Here is a 27,918-nt window from a genome sequence, read left to right as displayed (position 1 = left end):
TTTATGGAAAATGAAAACTGAGGGCCGTATCCTAGAACGCCGCTGTAAACAGTCCAGTTTAACTGTCCACAAGCTTGCATTCCGTGATCATCAAAAGACTTATTTTAAGTCCTTGAAGGATGCACGCTCTAAATTCTACTCAAATCTTATAAATACAAACTCTGGTAACTCAAAGCAGCTTTTTTCCACAATAAACCATCTTCTGAAACCTCAAACATCCTTATCCATTGACCCCACAGAGGAGCGATGCAATAGCTTTATGGACTTTTTTAGATCCAAAGTTAATAACATACGCTGTTCAGTTTCTGGCTCATCTCTCTTGTCTCCTTTGGTTTTAAACTCTTCACCAATGAGATTTCCATCCCTCTCAGACTTCGCTGAGGTTCAGCAGAGTAACATTGAGGAAACCTTAAGAAAAATGAAGTCATCTACCTGCTCTCTAGATCCCATTTCAACTGTTCTACTCAAGTCAATTATTCCTGCTGTTAGCCCAATCATCACCCACCTTGTGAATCTGTCCTTTAAAACTGGTCATGTCCCATCTGCCCTTAAATCTGCTATCATTTGCCCAGTACTAAAGAAACCAACCTCTGATCCGGCGGTCCTTGCAAATTACAGGCCAATCTCCAACCTCACCTTCTTGTCAAAGGTTCTGGAGAAGGTAGCCGCCTCTCAGCTCAATAACTATCTCAAACACAACAACCTTTTTGAGACATTTCAATCAGGCTTCCGCTCAGGCCACAGTACTGAAACAGCTTTACTCCGGGTGGTAAATGACCTTTTGATGGCAGCTGATTCAGGATCACCATCACTGCTTATTCTTCTCGACCTAACAGCGGCCTTTGACACCGTAGACCATAACATCCTCCTGGGCCGCCTCCAAGACACCGCAGGATTATCGGGCACAGCATTACGGTGGTTCCAGTCTTATCTTTCTGGCAGGACTGAAAGTGTTATTCTGGGAGGATGCAAGTCCAGACGGCTCCCTGTCACATGCGGTGTTCCACAGGGGTCGGTTCTTGGCCCCATCTTATTCATCCTATACATGCTTCCCCTCGGTCGTGTCATCAGCAGACATGGAATGTCCTTTCACTGCTACGCTGACGACACGCAACTTTATATTAAAACTGCCCCAAGTCCCTCCATTGCCTTGTCAAGACTCACCACGTGCCTTGAGGAGATAAAGTCATGGATGAACAGCAACTTCCTCCAGCTAAATCCCAGTAAAACAGAGGCACTACTTGTTGGTACTTCACACCAAATCCGCTCTTCACCTATATCCCAGTTCACTTTTGATGGCCAGATCATTACCCTTTCCTCCACGATTACAAACCTAGGTGTCAGGTTTGATCCACAACTAACATTTACTGACCACGTAAAATACATCTGTAAGACTTCTTTTCATCACCTTCGTAACATTTCAAAACTCCGTCCCCTTTTAACCCTTCCGGATGCAGAGAAACTTGTCCATGCCTTTATCTCCTCAAGGCTGGACTACTGCAATGGACTCCTCACAGGGATTTCTGGCAGGAACATCCAAAAGCTGCAATACATTCAAAACAGCGCTGCCAGAGTCCTTATGAGAGTCCGTAAATATGATCATATAACCCCTATCCTATACTCACTCCACTGGCTTCCTGTTTCATCCCGGATCGATTACAAAATTCTTCTGCTCACACATCAGTGCATCACCGGACAAGCACCACTATATCTGCAAGAGCTTATCACTGTGAAATCCTCTACTCGTACCCTCAGATCATCTGGGTGCCAACTTCTTCAAACTCCCACTACTAGGCTCCGAACCATGGGTGACAGAGCTTTCTGCTCAGCTGCGCCTCGGCTATGGAACAACCTCCCCATTTCACTGAGAACAGTACAGAGCCTGGACTCTTTTAAAGCAGATCTGAAGACATATCTTTTTAGAAAGGATTTTTTAAGTTGATTATTCTATTACTTGTATTGTGGTTCTAATTTTTAATTGTAGCACTTTATTGTTAGACTTTATTTGCATTGTGGTATATATTTTTAACTGTAGCACTTTGAGATTCCTTGGAATGAAAAGCGCTTTATAAATAAAATCTATTATTTTTATTATTATTATTATTAAAGGATATGAAAAATCATGAATCAGACAATAGGTGTCCTTTAATTATTTATTTTGAATATTTATGGAAAGCACAGCAATACCACAGTGGTATTTTATCCAAATTCCCAAGAATCACTGCTATACAGTAGGAAAAAAGCAGTAGGTGAGGTGAGCAGTATGTCTAAAAAGTATGGGAAAAGTACCCGGATAACCTACCATGATTTAAAGTATGCATTTGATGGACACTTTACTATCATGAGGAGTCACCCAATAAAGAAGGAGAGGGGTTGTCATATTTAAAACCATCATACAAGTTAACTGCTGACCTGTTGTTAAGACAACATATGTCACGTAATGTATCAACATGGCGAATGTAGTATGTCCGAATTTCATTTACACTATCCATATTCATACTTTATAGAACATAGGCTACTGTTTTAACGGTCATCTAATTTAGTACATACTGTCATAGTATGCGGTTTCGACTGCAGGGTCTCTCTCTATCTTTCGTCTTCTGGTTCTAATTTGAATAAATGTGCTCATAACTAGTTTTACGAGCATTTGAGGTCCAAAGCCTGATAAATGTATATTTGATAATTGACTTTAAACAGCATTACTACCTTGGGTGTGATTTAATTTTTAAATGGTTTTAAAGTTACTCTCAGAAAATTTTTAGGCTAATTGATTAATATTCACAACTACCAATAAAAGTGAAGAACTAACTGAAGTTTCCCCACATCTGCAAAATTTAGTAGACGTTCCCCCACATTTAGCATGAAAAATAAAGAATGTGCCATTTCCGTTTAGGCATTTACTAAAGAAGACACAGAAGACCGTTATCAGTTAGCATTCTCGTTCATCTAAGTGTTGGGCTTTTTTATCTGCTGTTTACAATGCAGTCATTAAAGCAGTTGCAAGGAAGTCACACTTCTTGATCTTTCCCCAATCTGCCTCCTTTACGCCTCTCACTGAGCATGACAATTAAATCTGTGCTAAAGCCTCTTCACTGACTCATAATTTCTTTGCTCATTACATTGATGAATCAAACAGGACCCCTGGGACAGTGCGCCCACATGAGACCATTCACACAGGAGACCAGATAAAGCCTGTGATCACACACCTCAGCCAGGATGCTAAATAATGCATTGACGCCTGAGGAAATCTAATCAGAAACTGCTTGGCTCGCAAATAAAAGATCCGCACGGGGAAGCTAATCAATGCGGTTTCTGCATAGTGCATTGATATCTCACCACAGTGCATGCACGTGCCTTATACAAATTAACGGAAGGATTTTGGATGATTATGGGGACAGTGAGCCTCTGGTGGTAGATGACGTAAATGCACAACTCAGAGGGCCAAAAGCATCCAGCCTACTTTCGGCGTGTCCTCTGTCAACTGAGCAAGTATACGATGATTGGAAATGCTGATGGTTAATTCTCTCCAGTTATTACAGACCTGTCTGACTTTCACTGCATTCTGCCGAGAAATTAACAGTGATGAATACCATTCGGCTACACTGCGTGGGTTTGACGTGGAGTGTGTTTGTGCATTCTGTTCTTATTTGTACAGTAGATATGCATGCATGTGGGTGTACTGTAAGTGTGATCTCGGTGGTATTACAGTTCGGTTGAAATGTTTGACTGTGTGTTTGTGGATTAAACAGGCTATAGTTGTTTCCTTGCTGGTTATCATCCTAATTAAAGGGAACTGCGTTGAAAGACACTGCAGGCGACCGGGCTATACTGCAATTAGCCCAGCCTCACGCCGCTCGCTTTTGCATGATTCCCCTTTAAATTATTTTTTCCAAGCAAATTTTCACTGACTTCTCCTCTAGGCAACACAATTAGATTAATGCGTGTATTCACAAAGCAATCTGTCAGCCGTTACCCAATCACGAGAGGTTTTCTGTGCTTTAGGGTCTGAGTGGGTCTCATCTGAACAAGAATGTTTATGTACAACACACCGAAATAGCTGCACTTCAGCCAGTCAATAACTGACCATTGCATTATTATATAGCTGGCATACTCAAAATCCTTGTTGCACTTTAATTTTTAAGTTTAATCAATTTGAAATTACAATTAATTTTAACCTTCTTGACTAGTGAGGAGTTGCTATAAATTATTAAAAAAATAAAGTTGAAATAACTTAAGCTTATTCAACTTTATGATTTATAGTAACTCCTCACTAGTCAAGAAAGTTGCATGAATTGTACATTCAAGTTGATTTAACTTACAGTGCAACAAGGATTTTTTGGTAAGACTTTACTTGAAGGGGTGTGCATAAGACCGACATGACGCCTTCATAGTCATGACATGATCACGTCTCATGGACATGAAAGGAGATTTTATGCACATTTATGACAGCTGTCATTAAGTGTCATTCGCTCAATTATGTTATTTTTAATGCAACAATGACATTGTTTGAGATGTCTTTCTTATGACAACTTGACATAAACCAATATATCATAACTTGTCATAAATCTTTTATAAACATGACATAGCAGGTTAATTATCAAACTTAAGAAACTACCTAAATTTACAGGGTAACATTACATAAAACTGTCTTTTGGTTGGTTTTGACACTGGCTGTCATGAGGCCATTATAATTGTGTAATTAATTTTTTTAACCACTTTTTACAGGTGATACAAATTGAATTTGTCATTAAAATGTCATTAAGTGTTAATACTCAAATAATTTTATAACAGCATCATGAATATTCTTCATGTGATAATGTTGTTTTTAAGCTTCTTCCAGGTGTTAGAGAAATAAAAGCAATCATCCAATAATAATACTAATTAAAATTAATAAAAGTTTATTTTATTTTATTGCATCCACCTAAAATTAAATGAAAACAGTACAATGTATTTTTAAATGTATAATTAAATAAATTAATTGAATACATTTTTTGTTGTTGTTTTATGTCAGAAAATTTCAGAACCCTTGGTGTGAGAAAGAACAAGTTATTTTAGTTGTCAGTTTTTTATGTATTGTGCCCATAAATAAAGTTAAGTATGTTTTAGTAATCTTTTGTCGTGTCTGTTCCATTTTGTTAAGGTATTTAGAATTATTTGACAGTATAATTATAGTATTAACACTTAAGTTAAACTTGTACCACAGTAGTTGAGGTCAAGAAAAATATTCATGACGCTGTTATAAAACTATTTGACAGAGTATTATCACTTAATTCAAATTCCTCACAAGTCAAGAAATGTGAAATAAATTGTAAATTCAAGTTGTTAAAGGGGTGGTTCAATGGTATTTCATGCATTCTGACTTATTAACACAGTTAGAGAGTGGTTTCCTCATGCTTAACAGGGGCAAAGTGTCAAAAAAAGCAGTTGGGCGTGTTTCAGAGTATTTCTGTGCCGAATGCACTTCGCCAGGGTTCGAAAATTTTTCGGAAAGTTTTTCTCGATTACGGATCCAACTGACGTTTCTATACGTATCACTTCTTTTTATGGGCACTTCCCCCGCCAATCAGCGGGAGACGTTAGAACTTACAAACACGCGACACAGCTTTGTTTAATTTCAAAACACAACAATGGCACGAAAGAAGAAGTGTGTTTTTTGGATGTAAGGAGAAGAAAGCGAGCCTTATGGAAACAATGGATATAGTTTATTATCTGGGGTAGCAGCGGAGTTTTGCGTGTGTGTTTGATGTGCTGGATTTCATTGAAAAGTCCCAACTGGGTCATGAGTTGCACGTGGTAAGTAAGACTTCTGTCTTATGTTGGAAATTGCTGTGTGCATATTATATAAATGACACGAACATGTAGTGAATCATAAGTTATAAGTGTTGTATAGTGTTGCATGACTCGTACTCGCTCATCCCGCGGAAGTAACTCCTCCATATTCATTTTTCGTACGTTATCGAAAATACTACTCTATAGGTACTCCAGATTAACATCAGAAATGCAAAAACCATGTGTGTTATGTGAGCTTTAAAACTTAAAAATTTAAGTGCAACAAGGATTTTTTTACAGTGTAGATCTGATTCCAGAGAATACAGATTAAGACAGCCGCATTAATACTGCAGTGTGCTAACAAACCCATTTCCAAAAGCTTTTGAGCAAAATAAACCAGTCAGTCAGTGGCCATTGGCGGGGCTTTGTTTGTGTGATGTCACATTAACAAAAGAATGAAAACAGCACTGTTTTTGAGACTGCTTTGAGTTAATGGGGATTTAAAAAAGGAGGGTGAATTTTTTCATTGTAAGTTCATTGGGTAATTTATCCCATTGCGGTTATTGATGCTAATATAACGATGTGCGGTTGCGATTATAATAAATGGTATCATGAGTGAACTTGATGGGTTTTAAGGAAAATCCACACACAGTTTAGTGATAATGTTCAAATGTGTATTTGTAAAACTAGAAATGTTTTCGTATTGCCACGTGATGTAGCAACTGCTCAGTGTCAGTAATCCTAAATCCAAAATACCGCCATAAAACAGACGTAGAATTTTTTTTTAGCTACCAGATCACTGTCAATCTCCTCTGCATCCATCTTCGCTCTGGTATTTCCGCGCTGCGCACAAACAAGTGACGACGCACGCCACACACATGCATGCCACACGTGCACTGCCTTTTTTGTTCGTTTTTCTTTCTTTTTTTAAACAGCAAGTAAAATCATCAAACTGTTATCAGAAAGTTTGTGTTAACAAGTCCACACATTTATTTATTTAATATAATTGCAACATTTTGCTGTCATATAATCGCACAGGCTGACATTGCGATTGCGATTAATTGTGCAGCACTAATTGTAAGTTGTTGTGTTTACACACTACCGACACACATTTATGTCCAAACCTTGTAAAAGTGGATTTTGCATGATATAGGAGCCATTTAAATAACATTCTGGCTGTTTTTAGCATTAAAATGTCATTGTACCCTAATTTGAAAAAAAGTGCTTCCTTCCACTAAAAAGGAATCGATACAGTGTTTCTAGATAAAGAAATTGGAAAGGAATGTAAGAAAATAAAGGAAAGGAAAACATGTAGTAACCATGTTTTTTTGGTGTATTGATTACTATTAACAAAAGCATGGTTTTACCACAGTAACCATTGTGTAATTATCTGCAAAATCATACCCAATAGCTTGAAATATTAATCATTGATAAAAGCTTAGCGTTGTAAAAAAATCCTGGAAAATGGGAACAATAATGTAAAGATTTTAAACATTCATGTAAAGAAAAATTGCCAAATCTGAAACGGTTGCTTTGTTGCTAAAAACCTTTCTTTGTTTAACAACTCCTTTAGAGATTGTCTGTGATGCTACATGCTAGCTCTGCTAATTGCATCTTAGCCTATTTCTGCAATCTCCTCCAGAATTTTACATGTAAATGAGATAGCTAAAGTGTTGGAAATCATTCTTCCTGCTTTGCGTCGCCTAAACGCTCGGTATGCCATCATTATCATCCCTATGTTCCCTGTATTTTGTGGCCGAATCTACTGGCTCCAATTAGACTGAAGTCTAATTACTTTCATTTAGCAAGGTATTAATTCAGAATTCACCCTCTCCCCACTCTCGTTAGTTCCGGCACGATCTATCAGACAGTATAATTACAGTCTACTGTTTGGAGTAGAACGAGCGCCTAAATACTGCCCTGTTTGACGTGGACATACTCATTGACTGACATACAGTGTAATGTGATCTCTGTGACTTATAGTTCAATTTTGTCGTTTTATTTCCTCACTGGACATTTATGTGATTTTGGCAGTTTTTACATTTGGGTTATAGATGGTCTGAGTGAACAGTATAGCCCTTTAAGGAGTTGTCGGGAGGTCTGCTGTATTGTAGCCACATATGTCTCTCTGTTCTATCAGACCTTGAGAAATGCTGCAGGTCATCATCTGACGTCTGGCAGCTTTACAGATGTCACGTGCAGATAAATCTAGCCTGCTGTATGGCCCTTCAGGCTGTACGAGCTGTTGTCAAAGCAATGTAACAGATATGCTGCTCTGATTCTCCATTTCTTGCTTTATTGGGATCAGGTGATTTTCTCCTTTTTCTTTTTGGATTTTTGTTTAGGCATCATGTTTCGTACTCCCATATGCGATCAGGCCAATACATCTGTTTGTGTTAGGTTGTTGTTGTCACTTTAGGCAGCATATCTTTTAACACAATCAACAGAATGAGCTGTATTGCTAAGTATACACTTGCACATAAAATGCATACAATGCTTCCAGTCCACAGAGAATACAAACAATAAAGCAAAGATATTAATAATCCTAATGACTGATATCAATAATTTCATATAATTAATGTTTAGATGGTTTTAGCAGCAACAACATAAACAAACAGCTTTTGTGGACCTTTTACAGTAGTTTATTTCTGATAACAAGCCAAATTACTGAAAAGTAAATTACCTTCGTTCATATATCATATTTAACACGTATCAGCTAACGTTACTGTGTAAAATTTATGTATACAATGTTTAGCCACTAGCTAGACCAATAAATAAATACAGACCGAAAGTTCACTTCGGTTCAATCCGTAACTGCGACAATGTGTTTAAGTCTAATGAAACCTCTATCCATCTCTATCCACTAATGCTAATGGTAGTCTATTACGAAGGACACAAGTGTGCCGTTTTAACTGGCTGTTTAATGTTTATTATGAAATCTAAGAAGACCGACATAATTTGTGCAGTTAGGGTTGCCATAATAGCTAATACAAACGCAGTAAATCTCTACAAAACATTTGTTTTAACCATAAACTATGCACAAGAACTGAATGTGTATGTGGCGCACATGCACTCATCTGTATTTACAAATCCATCCAGTAAAACCTTTCATAGAAACTACCAGTAAACAATAAATACAATAATTGTTTAAAAACAACTAATATTATGCTGATAAAAATATGCTGATTTATTTATTCTGCTACTATATATTATTACAAAAATGAGATTACAGTACAGAATATATACGACATAATCTGCTTAGTTAATGTTTATAATAGTTTTTTATTTGTTTGAGCGTACTTTTGTTATGCTTTAAAAGAAAAAAGCAAATAATTTCATAAGCTCATGTCTCCACTTAGTGCATAAGAACAATGTAATAATATTTTCATAAAACGAAAACAATACTCAATACATGTAGTAGTTTAATATGTTTATATGGTTTGTTCAAATAACTTACAATGTGTTGAAAGATACTGACTGTGTTGGACCGCGTGAAGCTCGACGTATCGCCATAAACAAGTCCATTAAAAATTGCCTAGCTAGTTTTAAACCAGCCCCTGAAAAGTTAAATTCCATGTACACACACTCGACTGACTTTCCCATTGTAAAGATACTGGTATGTCTCTGTGCTTTTATATTTGCTTTGAAGACCCGTCACCTCCAATCAACAACACAAAATTATTGAATTTATCTTCATATATCAAGCCACTTCTTAATTTCATTCTCACACTGGTTCATACAGTACATGGCAGGTGTAGTAAATATTAACTGTTTAAATCATGTTTTATGCGTGCTCCCACTACACTGTTTTCTACCGGCTGGCTTGAACCGGAAGTCTCGCACCAGAAAGGAAATACGTCACATCACTTACTTCTGTGTTTGAGAAAAAGGTGAATAGAAAAAAAGCATATTTTAGCGTGATGTATTTACAGTCCTTGATTCTGATTGGTCAATAGCTGCCCTTTATTTACCACAAAACACAGCTATTCATGTACACCCAGTGATTTTGTGTATCTGTGTATTTAGCAGTGTAAACATGTGAAACTGTTCACAGTCATGTTTTCAGCAGAAGGAAGGCATTTTGCGATTTACTTCATGAAAGTTGTTAAGACATATTATTTCGCTTTAAAGGGATAGTTTAATCAAAAATGAAAATTCTGTCATTATTTTCTCATCCACATGAGGTTGTAAACCTGTATGAATTTATTTTTCTGACGAACATAAAGGAAGATATTTCAATAAATGATGACAAGCACACAGCTGACCATCATTTATCAAAATATCTTCTTTTTTGTTCATCAGAATAAAGAAATTCATACAGGTTTACAACGACATGGAGATGAGAAAATGATCACAGAAATTTCATTTTTGGGTGAACTATCCCTTTAATATTAGTGTGGTAACCATGGTAATTTATTCCACATTACACCGCAGACTCTCACACCTTATTTTTACTGTATTTAATAAGATAAGAAGCATGCATGGCTACACAACCCATGCAGGGAATAACATATCATCTCCAAATTGGGATATATATCAAATGTAGTAATAAATAAAAATATAAACTAGATGTATATAAAAAAATACAATATAATACAGTACATTTATTTTATATAATTTATATAAATGCACTTTTTTATTATAAATACACTACATATTTTTTTGATTTATTTATTCCTCAGATATGCCTTCATTTAAAGACAAACTGGCCCTTAAATTAGTTTAATTATAATTATTATTTTTATTATTACTACTACTACTAATACTATTATTATTATTATTATTATTATTATTATTATTACTTGTATTACTTTGTATTGTTATTATTATTACTATTATTGCAAAAAGACAACATGGTCCGGATGATTCAGGCAACGCAAGTAATCTTGACCGGTACTACTTATGTTTAATGTATCACTCCGCTGTATTTTTTCCCATAAATATTTTAAGTTAATGTCCTGTCTAAATATTTACTAATGTGGAAAGTAGTTGTGTAATAAGACCGATCTCCAGCAAAAGTGTTATCACAAAATGAACAGTCCAATAATAATATGAAAAAACACAGAGTGAACAAATGCCATGGCAGATAAAACGAACAAAGGGGGCAAAATATTTTGTGTTATTAAGGAAAGTTTCACTATATTTCAACAGAGGGCTAAAAAAAACTTAAGGCTGTTTTTATCTAATGTAACCACCAGGGGTCTCGTGTGCTCAGCTCGGGCTGTTAGAGAAGTTCAACTTTAGGAAAGTTTGCGCGGAAGTGAAGAGAGGGAAGAAAAACTTTCACAGAAAAACTTTCGGCGTCATGATGAGGATGATAGTGATGATGATGAACCGGATCAGCCAGACTCTCTGAGAAAGCATTTTGCGTTGCGTTTACTGTTAAGACTTTGCTACAGATCTCATCATCATGGGATTGCCGACTCTGGAGTTCAGTGACTCTTTTTTGGACAGTCCAGACTTCAGAGAAAGACTCAAATGCCATGAAATCGAGCTGGACCGAACCAACAAGTTTATCAAAGAGTTGATCAAAGACGGAAACCAGCTGATAAATGCGCTCAAGAGTAAGTACACAACACATCAAACTACAACGTGCATCTCATAGCGCTACGAGTGTTGGTTTGTGTCTTAAAAACGAATGAGACGCCTACATAGACAGCACTGCAGGGCATCATATAGCCTGAAGTTGGCGCGTTTGCATTTTGTTGATGGTGTCCAGTTAGGCAGCTCAATAGATTTGACACAAACAGCATTTTAACTGTATTGGTAATTATTTATTCCCACTGTGACAACGTAACGTATCAAGTGTAGTTAACAATAGGCTTACATTTTAATTCACATTGCCAAGTATGTGACTTATAAAAGTATAATAAACTCTGACAACACTGAAATATATGCCATAGTATAATGTAGTGTCATTATTAGCTTTGTTTCTATTGTAGTACAGTATATGTGTGCGCGCATATGTGTTGATAGTGTATGTGTGTGTGGGGGATGCACGTCTATTTCAGTTCATGCTTGAGTGTTTGTGTGATTGTATCTGTTCTTGATTTTTCTGAGCTTTTAAATGACAAATGGTTTACAGATCAAGGTCACGAGAGGCTACTGTGACTCTCATTGTAGGTTGTCACTGTCAAGCATTGACTTGTTGTTAAGTTACCTGGTTGTTGTTTTTTTGTGGTCACGCCGGTGAAATTAAAATGAAGTCAAGTTCTGCTTCCCAGTTCTCACAGTATGCCGAAGATAGTTTCCCACTGGTGTTTGGATGGTAAAGCATGCCCTGTGTATTTTAAAAGTGTAATATTAAGTCCAATATTGCCTAGTGTTTCTCAGCTCAGGCACATGTCACCTGATTTACCTCATTAGCTTGTTAATAGGCTTGTTCGACTTCATGCGGCGCCTCAACAGGAAGGTGACATCAAAGTACCGCGAGAGCGATTCGAAATTGGACTTCTCCATATGATTTCTCAAATCGCTCTCGCGGTACTTTGATGTCATCCGCCTGATAGTTCTTGAGGCGCCGCATAAACACACCTATTTCAAACATTCTGGGGGGAGTTGATAAGGTGCGTTCCACTTAATGTGGTGCCGAAAGAAATGACAGGCAGATGACGTCAAAATACCGCGAGAGCGAGTTAAAATGCATCTTGTCTGTATAATTTCTCGAATCGCTCTCGCGGTACTTTTACGTCATCCGCCTGTCAGTTCTTTCGGCGGCGCATGAAGTCGAACAAGCCTAATGAGATGAAGCATGTGTTTTGAGACATCTAAAACATTTTGGGGTCCCAAAAACCTATAATTTACTTAACCTTATGTCATGCATCCACAGTATATGTTTCTTTTGTAGAGAACGAATAGTCTTTCAGACATACAATGAATGTGGACAGGGAGCAGGGTAGTAGGCCTACATCTCCATATAAACATAATAAAAACAGTACATAAAATTGTCTGGCACTATATTGATTTGAATTTTTGAATTTAAATAATTATATAAACTAAAATGATTGTTTACTGAAAATACTGCCATTCACTTTCTTTGTGTGGACTAAAGCAGCTTTGACATTCTGATATAGTATTAATAACTCCTATTGTGTTTCACAGAAGAATGTGTGCATTTATATATCGTTATGCATTGTACAGTAAGGCTAGTTCCAGCTAAAATGCATCCAAACACAAGCTGTGTGTGACTAAAGGGTTTGTGGTAACAGGACACAATGTAAATCACATGTGTAGTAAAGTAAACAGAATGCGACCCAGCAGTCAGTGACTTTAATGGGATTAAACTTCCTATATCTTCAAATATTGGGGACTTCTAAATGTGAATGTGTATAACTTGAATGCTCCGTAAGTTGCTTTGCATGAAATGATGAATGAATAAATGAATGTAAATGTGCTGTGTGTTGGGAATGTTATTCCGGAGGGTTGTGGGTAAAGCTGAACCACTGCCACCCATCAAGGCTCCTGGAATATCTTGTTTGTATGTCAAGGGCAAGGCCATGAAAACGCTACAGCTTCTAATGATAATATAATACACCACTGACCCTCAGACTGAGAAACAACAGATAACAATTATACTTTCTCTGATAAAATGAACACAACAGACAATGCAGCAACTGTTTTAATGAAGTATAGGCTGTTGCCTGAAGTTATCTTAACATTGTTTTGTTTGTTTTTGAGCCGTGCTGTTCTATACTGGAATAATTCAAATACAAAAGGACTTATTATCCTAAAAAGCTTGTTTAAAATATGTTTATGACCAGAGGTTGTGCTATAAACATTTCCTTTTTTTTTTGGTCTGCTTACATTGTTTAGTGGCAAACAGCAATGGGAAATAAGAAATTATCAATGCTTTAAAAATTCTGTAAATGTTAAAAAACGTTTAAATGTTTAAAGGCTATTCACAAACACCCTCATTATTTTTGAAGCTTTTTAGCTCATTAGAAATATTTAAAACAAATAAAAAAGTATTTTTAGCATCCAGACATACAGTATTTTTCCATTTAAAATATTTTCTTCAGTCAAATTCAATACTGTGACAGTGCTATTTTTCCTTACTTCATTTCAAAGCAGCAGTGGGGTGCATGTTTTTGGAAAGGTGTGTTTAACTGTGGCACATAGTTCCTAAAGTTTAAACCTGGGTGGCTCTGTGGCATTTTTTTAGTACAGTCATTGTGCTTCTTAAAGCTCACATAGCACATGCTGTTTCTGCTCATGTTAAAGGAATAGTCTACTCATTATCAATATTAAAATATGTTATTACCTTAACTAAGAATTGTTGATACATCCCTCTATCATCTGTGTGTGTGCATTTAGCTTAGCCCCATTCATTCAATGGTACCATTTAGAGATAAAGTTAGAAGTGACCAAACACATCAACGTTTTTCCTATTTAAGACTAATAGTTATACGTGCAAGTTTGGTGGTACAAAATAAAACGTAGCGCTTTTCTAAGCGGATTTAAAAGAGGAACTATATTTTATGGCGTAATAGCACTTTTGGGAGTACTTCGACTCGGCGCAGTAACACCCTCCCTCTCCCATTATGAGAGTAAGAAGGGGAGCGGACTTTTCAGGCGAGTCGAAGTACTCCCAAAAGTGCTATTACGCCATAAAATATAGTTCCTCTTTTAAATCCGCTTAGAAAAGCGCTACGTTTTATTTTGTACCACCAAACTTGCTCGTATAACTACTCGTCTTAAATAGGAAAAACGTTGATGTGTTTGGTCACTTCTAACTTTATCTCTAAATGGTACCATTGAATGAATGGGGCTAAGCTAAATGCTATCGAAGCGTTGCAGCGCGCTCCAGCGCTTACGTGCACGCACACAGATGATAGAGGGATGTATCAACAATTCTTAGTTAAGGTAATAACATAGTTTAATATTGAAAATGGGTAGACTATTCCTTTAATCATGAGTACCTATAGAATAGTATTACATCCTTGATATATCCAAATAGTCTTTAGTTTTACCAGATTTATAAAAGACAGATCAGCTGTACAGATTCTTTCCCCCCTTGAGGCGTACCATGGGCAGAGTGAGTCACAAGTATGTACACGCACAAAACATTATCTCACTATCTCTGGATAATTTATGATTCACTTCATGTCCGAGTCGTTTACATTATATGCACTTATATGCTGATTGCCAACAAAACACAGATATTTGATGCCGTTTTACTTGCCACCTGCAGCTCATGGCTCAGTTGGGACCCCCCCATTTCAACGAAATCCAGCGTTAAACAAACACACATGCACTGATCCCCCGGATAAACAACCTATATCCATTAACACTGATTTTGTGTCAGCCCTTGGTTGCTGTGTGTGTGTGTGTGTGTGTGTGTGTGTGTGCTATTCCAATTAAATGCATGAAATACAATGTCATGTAGTAGAACAATTACAATTTATGAAACATTATGAAGTTTATTTAACAAAGTTCGGGAGGAGCATGGTCATGTGATCCATCCAATCAGCGGGAAGAGGTGCCTATAAATAGCAGTCCCTCTCGTATGTCCCGTGACAGTTTCACAGCATCCCTCCTCCACCCCATCTCCTCACTCTCGCCTAGTTGCATTTATCCCAGTTAAAGAGGGGGGAGTACTCTGGGTTCGGGCTAAAATCTGAGCTCGGAGCCCTCTCCTCGGACAGCACGCCAAATATGCTCATCTCATTATACTTATCGATTACATGTTAATGCGAACTCGTGAAATTACAAAAAAATAATAATGATTCTGGTCTAATAATAACTGATCACATAAAAAGTGTAGTAATAACATTAATCCATTCAAGATGGAATTCATGTTATCTACAGTTTACAGGTTGTTGTTGGTATTCCTCCAATATAATGCACGAATAGGTAAGAGAATAATAGTAGTGTTTTTCATAATATACTTTAACAAGTGTTTTAAAAATTAAGTCAGAGACATATTGGTTTTGCAGGTTGTTAATGAATAACTGTGAACTATCACAATGAGCTTAAGCAGTCACGTCACAGGAAAATAAGTGAACAGTGTGAAGTGAGCCCGAACCTGTGTACACGATATACTGATTCACAAACATGATGCCACAAAATGGCGACTTCCTTGTAAGGGGATAAAATGTAGATAAAAACCATAGATATGTACACTAGATGTTGTCTTGGCTACGGCATTTCATTGGACCGAATGCACCAAATAGGGCCTCCATCTTGAAACAGGGGAGCCCCGCATCAGCGTCATTGTAGGCAATGGTGGAAATAAAGTCACCATAAATCGTCAGGAATGTGATTTTCTTGGCTTTCTTTTGGTTCATTTTAACAGTCAGACATGTATTTAGCATTGAGTCCAGAATTTTTTTTAGTTTTGATATTATAAAAATCGACTTTTTCTAACTATAATGCATAGTGCTAGTAGGCTTAACATCCATGCGCAGCACAAAAGTCCGGCATCGTCCATGAATTCGAAGTACAGGCGGAGATAGCAGCTTTACCTAGATACTTCCTATGACACGATAGGCAGCAGTTTTGACGCATGCTTAGAACCCAAGGCAACATCTAGTGTATATATCTATGGATAAAAACGGCTCAATCTAAAGTATTAAAAACAATACAGTATATTATGTAAGGTCTTTATACACCACTGAAAACATAGTTATCTATATTATATTGTGTTTCTGTCAATAAATCCTAAAATATACACATTGCGTCTTTAAGCACTAGGGGGGTAACAATGCATCGATGGATCAATTTAATTTTTTAACGATACACTGCATTGATGCCACACATACTATATCGATATGAGGTACCTTTATTTTGACACTCCGTGTCCTCATTCATTGATGTAACATCAACGCATTTCTGCCAAAGCGCACATTTTCGTTTATTTCCGTGTGCTAGTGTCAGCAAGTGAATGCAATGCAGCAACAAAGCAGTTGTAGCAGCAAAAACACAGTGTAAGAGGCAGAAGACGTTGGGACTGCTATTGGACACAAATCGTGGGTTTGGAATTTTTTTTTGGGGGGGGGGTGGATTGGACAAACAGATTGGCAGAAAACCTTTTCTAGCACCAGTTGAAATCCTAAAGACTTTGACTGTTGCCATCATAAGCTTGATTTTATGACATTTTTCCCTCAAAAAAGTTTATTTTTTCTTAGTTTGTTGTTGTAAATATCCCAATTAGGATAGAGTCACAGAGATGCCTTTTTAAAGAGTTTAATTAAACGTTCATGTTTTATATTTTGGTTGCATTTGTAAGTTATTAAAAATGTAACCGCTTCATTAGGCATGTAATATTAAAGTATTGATAAATTAATAGATTCGTAATTGCATTGAAGAAATGTTTGATGTACCGGTAAATACTGTATCGCTGACAAAGATGATGGATGCAGTGTTGTATCGCAACAAACTGTCCGATTTACACCCCAGGGGGCGGTTGCACCAGCTGTGCGTAAGTTACAGCGTAGCTTAGTTACGGCACTAAGTTACAACTTACGCACTACTAAATGTTTTTGCATTGCACCATTAAACTTAGTTTAAACGTAACAATACATTGTAACTAAATATTTACGGATGCCTCTGTCCATGAATAACGATCGGAATAAGATGTCACCCAGATTATATTACATCGATGAGCTCGTATAAATTATGAAGAGCCGCAAGTTCGTCAACGAGTTTTCAAAAACTGTTTAATTTTCTGTGTATCCATCAATTAAAATTAGATTTAAAATTTCTTCCTGTTTATTTTCTCCTCAGTGTGGGATAGATATTTTCAATTAAAAGTATAATGTTTTGAGTTCGATAACGTTCGCTTTAGCGTATTTTTTTATTTTTTAGTTTAGGCGAGACAAGAATGAGTTTGAAATTACGTTTCTGTTCAGAGAAAAATAGACGTCATTCTATGTGACAACGCATTACTTTATGGAGAGTTTACGACCTACTAGCTACCTTCTGCCTTAAGAACAAATGGTGCAACCGAATACTGTTAAGCACATTGAAGCATAGGATACTAATTTGTGAACTGTACAGGGATAAGTTTGGTAAAAGCTTCTCAGTCGGCTACTAAAAAATTATATAATTGTTTGACGTTACAAAGCATTTTTACAATGTAGCAAGTAACCATTTCATAAAAAAATAGTTCACCCAAAAATAAAACTTCTGCCATTCCTATTCTTTAAATAAAATATTAAGACATTCTGTGTTTTATGTTATTTTTGAAAAACTTTTTCATGTAAATAAATGTTTTCATCATGTAAATAAATATTTTCATGTAAATATTTTCATGAAATTCAAACAGCAAATGATGTTTTGAAGCTTTCTATTGTAGCGTGACAAATTGTAGCTGCCAAACAGTACAACGCCCAGCCCACAGAGTGACATTAAAACAAAGCTAATCCAGCTCCACTTCAAAGCTTTATTTCCATTCTCATTTGCTCACCTGGCAGTAGAGTTTAGAAATAAACGGCGGTCCTTCTGCAAACATGATTAGCCTCATCTCATTTCTGAGCAGAGAGTCTGTCAAGGTAATTATGGGGAGATCTATCTGAAGGGACTACTTACAGCCCTAATGGGTTAGAGGTGCCGCCTGATCAAAAAGCCTTTTGCTTTATAAAGATGATTAGTGGTCTGCAGCTCAGAATAAGAATGATGACAGGGCAGGATTTCTGTCTATGTTAAATATAATGATGTGTGTGCAAGTGGGAGAGAAAGTTATGAGAGGGGCTTTAATATCCACACTCACTGAAATGCATTTATGTTTATCTGGCTTCACTGTGTGATGGATTCATTCAATAATTAAGTAATCTGGGTTCAACGCAAGTTAAGCTTTGTCGAGGGCGTTTGTGATGGGCTGTCGATTACTACAGAAAGCAATTTCTTACACCTGTCAGTTTTTTTTAAACGAACAAAAATTGTTTGTACAGGAAATTGTGGATGTCTTTAAAACAAACAGCCAATAGTTTACAGGATGATAAACGTGCCTGTTTGTTGTTTGTTTGGAGACCTCTAAGACGGAATGAACTTTTATTATTTCCTGTCTGCTGACATCACAGGCCTGGTTGTTCACTAATGTGCAGGACTGTGTGCATTCTCACCAGCCAATCAGCATTGACGTCATATTCCTGTGATAGTGATTCTCTTATTATATGAGATGGCAGTCTTGGCATCCATATAAGTGAGAAAAGCCTTCAACTCAATTTGTGATCACATAAATAAAAAAAAATGAAATGAAACGACATATCTATGATGCATGGTCTAGCAGTGTCCGAAATCGCTCACTCCTTTTCTATCACATTTTCCCATGTAGTGGACTTAAATGTCATTTGCTATACAGAAGGGAATAGTGAAGTAGTAGGAAATAAGTGAGATGTTTCGGACATTTCGGGCATTTGTCTGTGGCTTCAGAGTCACGTGGCATCAACGGCTCAGGAAATTCACTCGTGCTAAAATGGCAGCGTACTTCTGGGCCATATTCTAGTCAGAGCTACAATTGAGATAAATGGCAATGTTACTGGATAGCTCTGTTGTGATTTCTGAATGCTATAAAAATGAGGATGGAGCTCATAATGAGATGCAATTATTGTGTATTATTTTCTATACACAATCGATGAAGATTTTAGAAGCAGCAGATACCAAAAAATTGAGAGATATAGACGAGTGGTGTCTGTGCTTCCTCACTTTTGTGCAGTGTTTAAAGTAATTCTCTCTCTCTTTTGCTCTCTCGCTCGCTCTCTCTCTCTCCTCCCATCTCTGCATTAGTAAGATATTTGTTTGGATTTCACTATTCTTCTGGGATCTATGTGTGTTTATGTGAGTAAGAGCATCACTCCGGGGGCTTTGCTACAGGAAATGCACTGTAAACAATGTTGTGTAACCTTGTCCTCTCCTCTAACTGATAACTTTTCTTATTAACATTGAGTGGGTTTCTGTGTTTGTGTATGTTTGTGTATCAGTAAGACTCAGGATGCTGGGAACTAATTAATCAGAAGGATTTAATTGTGGATGGAGAAGTTGTCACGATCCTGACATTTCTGCTGAAGATTAATTATACAATTATGATGAACGATTAAATGGCCGGTTTTGTGCATGCCATTTAACCTATGCACATAGTCTATACATTAGAATCAATTACTGACATATTCAGATTTTTCCAATCTATCAAATATAAACATACTGTATATCATACAATGTAAATTTTGTTGCAGGTTTTGCACATGATACAAGTAGGTAGAATTAGTAAATGAACGACCCGTTTACCCACCTCATCATTTAAGATACTCGCCCTCATTTATCAAATGAATGTATAAACCAGCGTACATTTGAGCGAAAAAATCTGCTTACTACAACGCTCACTTTTCACAATTCATTAAACTTTTGTATGCTGCCAATTCTGTCGCTCGATTGAACAGGTGTTAAATAATCGTCATTCAAAAACAGTATTATGCCCATATAAATGAAGTCTCGCCCCTATAGAGTTCCCAACATTAATAACTGTAATTGGGCTATAAAAGAACATCTCCATGAATACTGAACTTTGACCAAACGAAATAGATTGAAAAGAAAAATAAAATGGAGTCGGGGAAAATGCATTTTGGAACCAGATTACGAAAGAAAAATCTTGTAATTTCCAATAATCAAATGATAAATACAATTATTAAGTATTTAATGTAAAAAATATATTTAACATGGCAAATTAGACTTCTGTATTAGAGCTGTGTGGTATAATCATTTTTATGATGAAATATTCTGCATCGATGCATACAAATTAATATAAATAATATCATACAATGTACATTTTATTGCAGGTTTTGCACATACAAGTGTAGGTAGAATTAGTAAATATTTTTATCTTTCTTTTCAGAATAACTGTAAAACAAACACTCTCTCGCACAGAGGATGCGTGTAAATTAAATCCAGTCTCATATATTTCTGAGCTTGTAGGTCTGTTTAAAACTGTTGTTAAATCTTTAAAGCGCTAATTATAGTAATTAAGAGCCCTATTTCTAAGCGCATGGTCTAAAATGCATGACGTATAGTCTAAAATGGTGTGTCCGATTCGAATTTTGCTAGTTTAATGACGGAAAAAATGGTTTGTGCGCCTGCCTAACAGTCTAAAGGGTTGTTCCTATTCTTGTAATGAGTAATGGGTGTGTTTTGGGCATAACGTGCAATAAACAAATAAGAGTCTCATCTCCCATCCCCTTTAAAAGGCTCTCACCATGCTAATTCCCTATTTTAGATGGTAGAATTTGTAAACTTAAAAAAACTAAGCAGATTAAAAATACCACCAGTTTATAAGATTGATGTTAAAAAACTGTGTTGTTTTAATTTGTATTTAAATTGTTATTTTTTGTATTAAAACCTTTGGTTTATAAAAAAGTCATTTTCTTTCAGTCATGGAAGTAAAAACAGCAGGCTTTTAATTGATGTTAATGCATGGATAGCCTACATGATCAGTGTAATCTCAAATAATAATTTACAAATATGCAACATAAGGTTGTACTCTTTAATACTTTATTTGTAACAAACAGGAGATAAAGAATTTTAACGTCTCATAATAGGTCCTCATTTATGTCCAAGTGACTCAATAATAATCTTTTACATTTTAATTATTTATTTTTCATATTTAAAAACATGTGCTGTTGCGCATCCATGTGTGTAGTAAGCAGACACACGTTGCTCTCCCGTTTATAGGCGCATATTGCTAACACGCTCTTCAAATAACAAAAACAATATTGCGCCATTGACTTTAGACTAGGTTTTAATTAATCCATGGCGTAGTCTATTTTAGTTGCCTCAAAATTGCAACACGCCAACAATGCACCTGAATACACCTTGTTTTCAGACCAGAAAATGGGCGCAAATAACACTAGCAAAAACTCTTGCGTTGCGCATTGCGCCGCTGCATTGCCTGCTTTTTCATTTACTGGAAAAAAGAAGACTCTGTTATGAGATAATGAAATGTGACCCTGTCTGTGAAATCCAAGCTAAAGTCTCATAATCTAATGATGAGACAAGTTTAATTTCAACCATTCATTTCACATTGATTTCAATCTTTTGACATGACCTTACTCAGTCAATATTAAAGATATCAAGGTTGTATTTTCATGTAGGATGATTTTCTGTGGAAAACAGTAAGTCACAAAAAATATTGACTTGCTGAGCTTTCATAGACTGGGTCACAAATGTTTTAAGTCATTCCATTTATCACATGACAATTACAGTAGAAATCAAGTGTAATTGTTCAATACCAATACAACTATTGGCTTTATTCCTTGATAATAACTAAATATAAACTTTTTTATGGCAAAACATTTAAATATATTTAAGTACAGACAATTACATCAATATTCAGTCTGTTGCTTGTCATTGTCTGAGGATTGTTCAATGCTGCTGTATAATTTTGACTAAATGAAGGTACCTTAGCAGGAGCTCACAAAGTTTTATAAAAAAGGTATATTATTATTCAAAATGAAGTAACATTTTTTTTCTACTGCTGCTTACACAGCATTTGTATTTTTGTGGTGTTATTACAGTATTTCTTATATCAGTGACTCCGTATGATTTATCCCTTGTGTTTGAGTTTTTCATCATTTTGAAGTCACCTTGAAAAGTGTTTTCTAAATGAATAAATGTAAATATATTAAAACATTCTGTACCCTTGCTACTCATCAAAGTCAGTTTTATTTTACATTTTCACATTGCAGAATGACAGAGAAAAGCATAAAAAGGGCAAGCAAGTAACATAAAGTAAATGTTACTTGTACATTGTAAAGTTAAATGTAAATTGGAGTTTTATTTATATAAGCACTGCACATTGATTTAAAACAGACCCCCCCCCCAAAAAAAAAAAAAATTGTATGTCTTGTTCAAAGGTCCTCAATAAACAATGAGACATTGTTTAAAGAAAATCATGCCTTTATATATTTGTCAGGAACGTGTTGAAGTGGACAGTCACAAGACTGACATTATCATAATTCCCCCCACTTGGACTCACAGCTTCTAAGTTAACTCCTGTTAGCATTGCATTGTGACTGAATCTTTCAAACATGGTAAGGAGCTTCACATTTCTGGCTGATGTCAGAGGTATTCAGACCAATCACAACGTACAGATTAGCTGGCCAATAAGGGACACAGAGATTTTCAGATTAATGAGTTTTTACTCAAACTTAATTTTGAAGAAACTATGAGAGACAGAACAATGAACACATACAAGATTATTAATGAACTAAATGTTTTTTAACAGAAATTTACTGTGTGATGAAGTGAAACTACAGGGTTAATAAACACAAGTTTACAAACTTTAACTCCCGTTGTGGATGTGCATCATTACAGCGCACTTTTAAACACGTCCAGTCAAAGCATATGCTTCATAACATTAAGCAGCTTCAAGTCTTTTGCTATCATTTTAGCGATTAGCTGTGTCGTGTTGTCCTCTCACCTGTTCTTAGTCAAGATGTAATGTTAATGCTCGTATGGCTCTCTGGTATCTCTTCACAATTGATGTTTAAATATGAGATGATAACCCATTGAACTTGTTACGGCGCTGTACATTTTGCACCTGACTGACTGTATTTCCGAAAATCACGGCATCCTTTTATACCATAGTGCCGCAGGTGCGCGGACTTATCTGTTTGTTTTTGAATCATGCATGGTAACGTTACTAATGTCATACGCCGCCCTGCGTAGCTCAACACGACGTCAAACACGCATCTCCAGACCCAGCCTTTACTACCACAGGCGCTTGTAACGCTAACCAGACATCCAAATGTCGTCATAACCACAATAAATAAATAAATAAACCCACATGATCATCATTTTCGTGATTGATCATCGATGCCACGTTTGAGTACTCGTCCCTACTATATCCATCAATGCACGCGTGCGAGCCCACACACACACACACACACACACATTTTATAAACACAGCACCACCGCGCGAATTGGTGTTTTTTCCACTGCAGTGGTAAAATACTGCCACAGTCACAGCCCTAGAAATAGGTGCACTTTAACTGTAGCAGTGCAATAACCCTTTACTGCAGTGGCATATAGCTAATGACATGAAAGTGTGCGTAAATGGCAATCAAAACGGCAACTTCCTCACACAAATTAAAGTTTTTTTTTGTCTAAATAACATGCTAGTGGGATTATAAAATTAATCAATGTAGTTGGTGTTTTGATAAAATCATCAATTTAAACTTCCCTTACGAAAATAAACCATGGTTTTATTGTGGTAAAAGTGAAGTGACCATGGTTTTTTGGTGTATTGATTACTACTACAGTAGCAAAACCATTGTTTTACCACAATAACCATGGTTTTTTAGTTTAAACTGTAGTAAAACCATGGTTTATTTTTCGTAAGGGTTATCTTGTAATGAAATATAATGACTAATAGACGCAGTGTATAACTCCGCCTCACATGCACACTCCATGTCAGAATAAAGGTTCTAGTTTTCTAGTTGTTCACCATGCTTTCCGAGTCGTTGATACACTGTTTGTTGTAATTATATCCAAGAAGCATACGGAGGGCACTTTCTGTCATCACCTCCAGCTTGAACCTGCGGCGCACTTTCAGCAAAGATACTTTAATTATGATGATTGCAACCTTCGGTATTCTACCATTAGAAAACCTGTAACGGTCAGATGCCAGATAAAAAGCACTCCAAATGAGCCAGGTGTGAAAAAACCAACACCACTATAAAATCTTTTTTTTCCCCTGTTTATGTATTTCCTGTTAAAACAGGAAGTTTGGGCAACAATACCAAACAGCATTCAGGGTCAACAAATGGTCCCTTTGTTGTAAAATAGCCAGTAGGCTTTAGTTTATGTCATAGTCATAAACCATGATTTACTACTCAGTTGTTCGTAGTTACACGGAGAGACTTTTCCAGTTTTATTGGGAAAGAAATTGTATACAGCCTTAAGTGCAAAATGAGTCAGCAATACTCTGGTCAATTTTTCAAAAAAGCAAGATGTAAAGTTTAATTGTGTATAACTGCTAAAAGTTTATTATATCAATGTTTACGAGCCCACACCAGCATGCCTTTAAAGCCGACAAAAATGGAGCAATTTTCATCAGATTTAATTTAAATTGGTGCACATTTTAAGTTTTTATGTTTCTTGAACGACTATCCCTGTGAGACAGATCTGTTCAGTCATTAGTAAGCAGCACATTTCCATCAGGTCTTGCTAAAGCCACCCGGACATCATCAAATCTTTATTTCCCTCACGTTTTATGTTGGTCAAATTTCAAGCACGTGTTTTAGGGCGTTGTCATTAAGATGTAGAAAATGTGACTGGCGGATCAATGCTCAGATGCGTGTGATGTCCTCCCGCAGACATGTGCGCATCCCCTCCGAGACACTGATGAGCGATTGTCATCTTTACCTGAAGCTAGACTCTTCTTTTCCCGATCCCCTCCGAGTGGAATCAAAGGACAGGATCTCCTACGGTTAGATGAGAGAACAATCCCCTGTCTCTTGTTAGAAAAGAGTCTCTTTGATGGCCCTCAGTCACGGCAAATCAGTATGGTCTTCCAGTCAAGAGCATCTGATTGGGCATCAGAGGAATATAAGTTCTCACTGAGTCATACCCTAATGCATTACTAAAAAAACAGTATAGTTTGGTGTTTTTTTCCTCATGACTTTTAAATGAACTCAAGCTGTGAGAAAATGGCAATGACCTGTTCACGTGTGTAGTGCACGGTCAGTAATGGACAAATAAATTATGTAATGAGCAGGGCTTGTGGTGGAAACAGACAGACATCCATAAAGTGCGGTGAAATTTGACCACAACATTTTAGCACTTAGTTTTTTTTTTGAAAGGGTTGAGTGCCTAAAAGTGGTATAATCATTTTTATTTGCAAATGGTTTGACGTGAAGTAATTTCAGAGATGCATGTATTTAGATTATGCAAACAAATGTTTTTATTACGCAGGCTTTTATGGTAATTGTCTGCAAAAGTCAAATGTAAGGTGAAAAATTTTTTTTTTTATTCACACAATTAAAACACGGCTTAAGGTCATCCTGTATGAAATGTTCTGGTGATGCATTTGTCCTTCCTATGTTGACTTTCCTGATGTCCTCCAGACATCTATTAGATGTGCGTGTTTATATCTAAAAAAAACTTTTTTTTTATTTGCATGTCGCCTTTTTTCCTGTTGGTTTTAGATAAAGCATATACTAGCAGAAAGGTTTTCTGTTTAGAATACATGTAAATCCTAACATATTAAGTGTTTGTTTACAAGAATCTTTAACGTCTATCTTTCTTGTTAAAAGAAAAAAACTGTATGTCAAGTCGATACATTAAATTGAGTATAATCCAACATTTTAATTAGTTTTTAACTCAATCTCTCATTCTCTATTCACCATAGCAAGCCTTTTTCTGAGACTTGTGTGCGAGACTATATTAGCACTATAAAAGGTGCGATTCGCCTTATTACTGGGCGTGCGATTCCAGCTGATGCAACATCGACTAATAATAGGAATAAAATGCCTCTCTACAAAGCCTCGCACTCCCACGCTCGTGAAAAAAAAACATATACACGTATCCGAAGCCACCCAGCATTCGCAATGCGCTATTAAACACAAAATGCCATCCGTCTCTTCTTCTGTACGGTTTGTTGTTGTAGCTGAGACTTGAGGAAAAGTCACTTTCCTAACAGGCAGTGAGCTGTGGAGGCACTTGTCCATGGCATGTGTGGAGGTGTGACATCAGATGAATCCTGTGATAAAAGCAGACCGGAGGCCTGTCATATACTTTATGCACACTGTTATGTTTTAAAGCATGGCCTGTAATTAGGCCCTCAGCAAAGATTACGTGTAAAGACGTAACTAAGCATGCTTGTTAATGTCATAACGGCAATGTGTACGTCTTGACCATGTGCAATTTAAATTGTCTTGTTAAAAAAACAGTTCATCCATAAATCATGCCAAACTTGCATGGTGTCTTTTTAAATATTATCAGTTTTTCCTAAAGCAACTGTTGACATCATTGGAGAAATGCCACATTAATTGCACATGTGCAAAAACACATCATCACATGTCAAACGTAATGATCATTATGTGATAAACATGTCACTAGTGTTTCACATGTGAGATATTTTTATTAACACAAATATTTATTTTAAACAAACAAGCACTTTAAACAAAAAACACATAAACATATTTTTTTACTGAACTCTAAACACTAAGACTAAACTATCCTAACCCTGACTTTTTAAATTTTTTTGATGGAAAGTCATCAATAACATTATCATAGAATATCTTATTAAATTATGATTTTTGTTAAATAAAACTTTATTTTGAATAAACTATGACAGAAAAACCACGTATTTCTCTCATTTCAGCCGTGTGGCGCGCCCATGCACGCTAATGGTGTGAAGCGAGTCCGCACTAATCTCCAAGATGCACTTGACGGCTTTTTGTGTAGCGATTTTTTTTTTTTTTGGACGACCTAGTTAAGGCGGTAGGGTTTCCCAGCTCACCCCTCGTTCAGACAGCCAACGACGTTATCACTGTTTGTCGCCCGTCTCTTTCAATGAGGCATTTCTAAATCTGCTTGTGATAAACAAAGGAGTACCATCCACCCCAGTAACTGACAAGAGAAGGATGACATGAACTCCACTGCTTGGTTCTCATTGGTAGTCGCTCCCGAAATTCGCTCGACATTTGCATAAAGTTAAACTTTTCTTAACTTTCTCACATCGCTGGCCCATATACAGTCGCCAATGGTCACTTTCACTCGTGTCGCCGGAAGTCGCCCCGGTTTCCATTAAAATGAATAAGATCGCGTCACTCTGCTACTGCTGGTCGCTGTCTGTCTGAATGGGGCATTAGGCAGGCCGCCCGAACTGCAAAGTGCTGCGGGAAACCCTGAAATGTAAAATTTCTCTAGTAAATACTATAATATCCTATAGTATACTACAATACACTACAGTATACTGTAGTAAAAACTAAAGTATACTATGGCACTTACTACAGTTTATCAGTTTACTATAGTTAACACTATGGTATGTGTAGTAAATACTATAATATACTATAATTTACTACAGTTTACTATAGTAAATACTAAAGTATACTACCGTTTTTTTCATGTGGGTGATGTTATACGCTGATCGATCTGTCCAGCACTGTATAGAGTCGAATGCACCACCTCTGGTCTGGGGGCAGGATGCACGCTCCT

General features: G+C 36.5%; 1 protein-coding gene and 1 long non-coding RNA gene across 6 annotated transcripts in view; one reads left to right on the top strand and one right to left on the bottom strand.

Moving 5' to 3' along the window:
- Positions 1-12,128, bottom strand: part of LOC141349689 (uncharacterized) — a 43,694-nt gene extending 31,566 nt beyond the window's left edge. The window contains exon 1 of the long non-coding RNA XR_012357651.1: positions 11,930-12,128. This is a non-coding gene — a long non-coding RNA (uncharacterized lncRNA). The remainder of the gene's footprint in view (positions 1-11,929) is intronic.
- Positions 10,985-27,918, top strand: part of arhgap42b (Rho GTPase activating protein 42b) — a 148,874-nt gene continuing 131,940 nt past the window's right edge. For 3 of the 5 annotated variants that reach the window (XM_055173706.2, XM_055173705.2, XM_055173704.2), the window contains exon 1: positions 10,987-11,333. In XM_055173706.2, the coding sequence (XP_055029681.2) occupies positions 11,180-11,333 (154 nt within the window). In that variant the 5' untranslated portion in view covers positions 10,987-11,179. Of the gene's footprint in view, positions 11,334-27,918 lie in introns of all 5 variants that reach the window. The other 2 variants (XM_055173708.2, XM_055173707.2) reach the window with 2 other exon arrangements.

Source organism: Misgurnus anguillicaudatus, chromosome 15, assembly GCF_027580225.2.
Source record: "Misgurnus anguillicaudatus chromosome 15, ASM2758022v2, whole genome shotgun sequence".
Lineage (NCBI taxonomy): Eukaryota > Metazoa > Chordata > Actinopteri > Cypriniformes > Cobitidae > Misgurnus > Misgurnus anguillicaudatus.
This window is presented reverse-complemented; position numbering and strand designations above follow the sequence as displayed.